This window comes from Corylus avellana, chromosome ca6, assembly GCF_901000735.1.
Source record: "Corylus avellana chromosome ca6, CavTom2PMs-1.0".
Lineage (NCBI taxonomy): Eukaryota > Viridiplantae > Streptophyta > Magnoliopsida > Fagales > Betulaceae > Corylus > Corylus avellana.
This window is the reverse complement of record NC_081546.1, coordinates 8517875-8524201: the sequence shown is the minus strand read 5'-3', so window position 1 is coordinate 8524201 and position 6327 is coordinate 8517875. Positions and strand designations below refer to the sequence as shown.

The 6327-nt window shown below is 40.5% G+C and overlaps 1 protein-coding gene across 1 annotated transcript; it reads left to right on the top strand.

Annotated features, from left to right (window-relative positions):
- Window positions 1–4734: 4734 nt before the first annotated feature.
- On the top strand, window positions 4735–5639 carry LOC132184981 (uncharacterized). The gene is made up of 2 exons (XM_059598788.1): window positions 4735–4928; window positions 5139–5639. Exons 1-2 carry the CDS (start codon window positions 4764–4766, stop codon window positions 5493–5495), a joined length of 522 nt encoding a protein of 173 aa, XP_059454771.1. The 5' UTR covers window positions 4735–4763; the 3' UTR covers window positions 5496–5639.
- The last annotated feature ends 688 nt before the right edge of the window (window positions 5640–6327 follow it).

The window sequence follows — 6327 nt, the reverse complement described above, 5'->3', positions numbered from 1 at the left end:
ATAGGAATTGCTTTTGCTTTATTTTCCTTTGGCTACTAAGATGTTTAGCTTTTTTTCATTGCATAACACGTGCATTAGGAATTGCCTAGCAAAGCATCATTACTTTTTTTTTTTAATTAGTAATGAACTTCATTCAAAACACAAATGGCGCACCCAATTACACATGAAGTATATAAGAGAAACACCTAATAAAAAATGATAAAAAGAAATTCATGAATACTAGACATATGAAAAAATTCATAGGCAACTATCCATTGGTATAGAGTATTGAAGAAGAAGACCTCTAATTCCACTGCCATCTTCTCATCATCTTCAAGCTTCTATCACTTGACGAAGTATGACCCATGCTAACCCAAAAACAAAACCGAAGATAGAGTTCCGTAAGGCACTAGCTATCTCAGGATGAAGTAAAAGGTGGTCAACTGTTTCTCCATTCTTCTTGCACATGCAACATCAGTCTACCACAATGATCTGCCGCTTTCTTAAGTTATTGAAAGTGAGGATCTTAGCTAAAGCGGCAGACTAAGCAAAGAAAGCCACTCTCAAAGGGGCCTTACACTGCATAGTCGCATACTCCTCCAAAGGAAATGATTGCTCACATGGGGAAGTAAGACAATATAAAACAATCTAACATCGAACAACTCTCTCTTGGGGGGACCCAACAAAGATTGTACTCACCACCCTATCTCAATCTGATGGAATACAACTGATTGAAGAATGAAGTGAAGAATTCTATCTCTTAGTCATGTGCCGCTCTTACAAAATTAACATTCCACTAAAGAGAGCCATTAGATAACTAAAGATGATCCATCATAGAGGCACCCTAGTAGGCAATGCTAAACAACTCCGGAAATGCTACCTTAAGGGGTTGTTCCCCACGCCACACATCGTGCCAAAAACTAATTTTTGAATTGCTACCCACCTCAAATCTTGTATACTTCGAAAAATCCTTCCAACCCCTCCTAGTGAATTTCCAAAGACCAACCCTATGCAAACCATTACCTTAATTAGACAGAAATACCATATTTTAAGTCCACCACACACCACGAAGCCTCTCTCGCATAAGCGAAGCGCCATAACCACTTCCTTAGAAGATCCTGGTTGAACATAAGTAAATTGTTTTACTTCCAAACCCTCCTTAGGAATTGGAGAACAAACCTTGGGTCAACTTTCCAGGTGAAATATGAACTCTTCACTCATACCTCCTCACAAGAAATTTTGTTGTAACTTCTCAATGCGCCTAGCAACTCTAGTTGGGAAGGGGAAAAGAGACATGGATTAAGTAGGTAGAGTAAACAAAGTGCTCTTAATCAAGGTTATCCAACCCCTTTTAGACAAGTACAACCGCTTCCAATCAGCCAAACGACACTCAACCTTCTCAATAATGACATCCCAAATAAATTTGGCCTTAAAAGAAGCCCAACAAAAGACCTAGGTACTTCATAGGCAATGAGGAGACCTTGCAACCTAAAGCATGAGCCATATTTTCTACATTATTGACATTACTAACAGGGACCAATTTTGACCTCGCCAAATTAATCTTCAAATCCGAGACAACTTCAAAACATAAAAACAAGCACCATAGGTGACAGAGGTGATCTGGGTCAACACCACAAAAAATCAAGGTGTTACTGTTACTCGCAAACAAAAGATGAAAGATATCAATCCCACCAACATCCCTAGGCCTAGAAAAGCCAAATAACCCGACCCTCGTTGCAGCTGAGGTCATCTTCCTTAAAGCCTTCATAACAATGACAAACAACAATGGAGACAAAAGGTCTACCTATCTGAGATTACGAGAACTACTGAAAAAACCAATCGGGATTACCATTCACCAATATAGAAAAGCGTACCGAAGAAATTCAATGAGCTATTCAGGTGGTCAATGGTGTTATACAGTGGAATATTCATTTTTCACGGGCGGTACAGGATTGGGAGGTAGGGGTGGTGATGGCTTTTTTTGGGAAGTTATATACTTTCCGTAATCGCATGGGGGTGTCGGATTGTATGCGGTGGACTCCTTCTAAACGACATATCTTTGAGATCAGGTCTTTTTTTCATAAGCTTTCTTCTTTGGGGACATCCTCTTTCCCATGGAAGAGTATATGGAAAGTAAAAGTTCTATTGAGAGTTAGTTTCTTTGTGTGGACGGCGACTCTTGGAAAGATTTTGACCTTGGATAATTTGCGTAAAAGAGGTATCATTGTGGTGGGTTGGTGTTGTATGTGCAAGCACAGTGGTGAGTCTGTAAACCATCTTCTCCTTCACTGTGAAGTGGCCCGAGCCTTATGGAGTATGGTTTTCTCTCTTTTTGCTGTTAATTGGGTCATGCCTAGAGGAGTGGTAGACTTGTTAGCTTGTTGGCGCGGTGTTAGCAAAGCAATATTTCAGCTAAGGAGGTATGGCGAATTGCACCACTGTGCGTCATGTGGATTATTTGGCAAGAGCGGAATGGAAGATGTTTTGAAGATCAAGAAAGGTCAATGGAAGAGCTCAAAAAGTTGTTTATTCAAACTCTGTTCCATTGGGTCAACGCTTTTAGTGTGTCTCAATTTTCTACTGTGTCTCAATTTTTATCATTATGTTCTTCTTTCTGCCTTTAGTGGGGCTTTTCTTTGTATATTTCCTGTGTACTAGGGTTGCGCCCCTCTGCGCTTTTCAATGAATCACTTATTTATAAAAAAAAATATGATCACAAGTCTTTTCTATATCCAGTTTGCCTAGCGCACCTGACACCTAATCTGATTCTGCTATCAAGGCAATTGTTAGCAATGAGCGTGGAATCTAGAATTTACCTTCCCTTGATGAATGTGTTCCGAAACTTGGAAATACTCATCTCTAATACCATCTTCAACCTATTAGCTAGAACTTTGGCAATAATTTTGTAATGTCACTCACTAAACTAATCGGTTGAAAATCCTTAAGATCAGCAACTCTTGAAGTCTTCGGAATGAGAGCAATGAAAGTAACATTTAGACTTCTTTCAAATTCGCCTCTAGCATAGAAGTCATGGAAGACCTTAACAATATCCTTTTTTAGAAACTTCCAGCAAGCTTGGAAAAAGGCCATAGAATAGCTGTTTGGGTCGGGGCCTTATCACTATTCGTAACTTTCACCACCTCCAAAACTTCTCCTTCCTCCAACACTTTCTCCAACCAATTGGCCTCCATCTCCCGCTGACTTAGGCCACCAACTAATCTAGTAGGTATATAGGTTATTATAAAACTGCACAATGTGTTCATTGATTTCAGATTGATTGGTAGAAACTATACCATTAACTATCAAAGAATCAATGGAGTTATTTCATCTATTGGAATTGGCCATTCGGTGGGAAATTTTTGTGCATTTGTTACCCTCCCTTAATCACAAGGCCCTAGATTTTTGCCTCCACCTCACCTCCTCCATGAGAGTTGATCTCTCCACATCACTTACAGCTTTAGCCTTCCTCACTCTCTCCTCAATCCTTGAGGCCCTCTCTTCTTCAACAACTCTTAGATCTTGTAGTTCTTCCAAATGAGGCCTCTTCTGCCTATCTACGATGCTAAACACCTCCTCATTCTAAACTTTTAAGTCTGCTTTCAAAGCCTCAACCTTGCGAGCCAAAATGAAACTTGGACAGCCTTGAAAATGATAAGAAGTCCACCACTATTTCACCCTATCCACAAAACCCTCAGATTTTAACCACATATTCTCTAATTTAAAATACCTTCTACCTCCGTGTAAGTCTCCACAATCGCAGAACAGGGAACGTCACCATTATCGTCAGCACCATGGAACCCATACCCAAGAGCAATCAATGCTGCCTCCTCGTCAGTGGTATCTGAAGAGCGGGAATTATATTAGTGGCTGAAATTGAGTTTCTGGGGAAAACACCTAAGACAAAGAACCACTAGCGATATACCGCTCTGAAACTTTAATCCACCAAAACATTTTGTTCTGGGCCAACCGAAGATTCTGAACCACCGTGGGCAAATTCTAAACACCTCACTGTGCTTCACTCCACAAGCAGCGGCAACCATGAGCAAGAATCCAAAGCCTTGGAAGCGCCACAGATAAGCTCTCCAAAACCTCATCCTGGCATAGCTTAAACATCAACGGCAGAGACGGCGGCACTACGAAGCTGCCAGCTGGCCTATCGTAGGTCCTTTGGGTTGAAAAGAACAGGCACCTGGTCCTTCACCATGTCCGAGCCTGACGAAGATGACCCAAAACCTGCTTTCACTCACCACTTGAGCAACAGTTTGTCTCTGGGCTTGAGAGAGAGTAGCCCGACTACCAGAGCCATCACACCCTTACCCCTTTGGAGATTGGATTAGAATGGGCCACGCGAAGTGGGGCCAGGGCTACTCACAACAATAGGGGGCTTAGATGGAATATTGACTCTTGGGTTGGGTATCAGCTCAACTTACACAACCTTGTCTAGGCCTGGGCCTACTTCCAAAACCATCTGGGCTCAGGCCCGAATCAACCCACTCAATACATGAAGACACTTTCGTTTTGAGGCGAACCAATGTCTCTCTTAGGGCGGGAAAATAAAAAATTTCACCCAAATCTCCCTTGTCCTTCCTTGAGGAGACTCCACCATGTTGTGCATTAGTTGTACCATATTGTGCACTTGATACATTAGATATGTTAAGATGGGTCGTGGAGACGCGCTCTTGGTAATTAATATTGATGTAACACAAGTTTGCTTTTACACTTTCTTTTTAAATATAAGGATTTAGTGTTTAATTCTAAAATGTTTTGTTTTCCTTTCTGCTATCATGCAGCTTAGGAAAGAGTTTAGCAGTGAAGTTGATTCTGCAATTGCTGCGCTTCGGGGACTCTCAGCTACTTCATCTTGTGGTGCTGCAGATCTTACCGGTCTGTTTCGGGTGGCAGCTCATGAAGCAAAGAAATCCCGTGCTCAGAATCGAATATTTAGGGTGGTAAGTTGTGTTGGAATCACTTTTTATGTTCGCTTAATGAATGTGTCCCTCAACATGGACATTTTCTCTTAATTGACTTGGATTAACCTACTGACGGGAGCAAATTTGTTACCTACTGATGATGGTGACCTTTTCGCTTAGATGAAACATCTGTAGTGCTTGTTCTATCTTTAAAATCGGACATGCAGTGTGATATTCTGTTGTGTTTAGGTTCTTATCTACTGCAGATCATCCACAAAGCCACAACATCAATGGCCTGTAAACCAGAAACTCTTTACTTTGGATGTTATTTACCTCCATGACAAGCCTGGACCTGACAACTGCCCCCAGGAGGTCTATGATGCACTTGTGGATGCCCTTGAGCATGTCAGTGAATACGAGGGCTACATACATGAGAGCGGGCAGGGGCTAGCACGTGTCCTCTTCCGTCACATGTGTGTGCTGTTATCACACCCTCAGCAGCGGTGCCCACAAGAGTATGTTGACATACCCAAGTCTCTTACAAAGAAGTCGCCTGCATCAGACTCGGTGCCTGGCGAAGATAGTGTTCCCATATCAAGCCAATGAGAATTTGTCAATTGAATGAGTTATCTGATTCTCCTCTTCCTTCTTATCTTTTGATTTTGTGAGTATAACTTAAATGTTTTCTTTGGAGGAAGTTGATACGTGCATTTTGTAAATGAGAATAAGGAAAACTATTTGACCTTCCAATTTCTATATAAATTTATAGTTTTTTTCTTATCAAAATTCTGATTACATGGATTATTTTGCTGGGATAATTGTAATTATATCTCATTTGGACATTCAAAATGTTAAGAATCTGGTATATTCAGATTAATTATTGATTTCAAATAAAAGACAACAAGTGGATTCAAGATAGTTTGAGAAAGAGAATCTGGTTAATGACTCAATGATTCCCTGACTGCAATGCCGATTGACATGTAGATGGCCAAAATTACCTGATCCATCAAATAAAACTGAAATTTCAAAAAAAAAAAGAAAAAGAAAAAAAAACAATTAAAATAATATACATGATTATTCAGAGGTATTTAAATCTGCGTTTCTTGAAAATGGTAAGATACTAATTCATTCAATTAATCAATGGCCTTCAAAGTGGGGCTCAATGAGTCATTGGGTGAAGTGTTGCTTTTAACTTTCAAGAGGCTTTGCTACATCTAAAAATTTAAGTAAAGCCTTTATAACATGTTAACGTGAGGCATAGAATCTAAGCCCCGAGTCTAAGCTAATGAGAGCCTGTGAAAACAAAATAGGGGTTAGCTCGAAGGCTTGTTGGGTGTGTCGGCGGAAAATGCCTATGATGCTTAAGCCAGTAAACTTGTTGTATGAGTAATAAGCTTGGAGAGGAAAGTACGAACTATGAAGGGTGCACATCTTCATC

Bases quoted from the DNA above. Each gene is read 5' to 3' on its own strand.
- LOC132184981 (XM_059598788.1), top strand. From the start codon at position 4,764: ATGCAGCTTAGGAAAGAGTTTAGCAGTGAAGTTGATTCTGCAATTGCT. The intron at 4,929-5,138 runs GTAAGTTGTGTT...TGTTGTGTTTAG, and splicing joins AGAATCGAATATTTAGGGTG to GTTCTTATCTACTGCAGATC.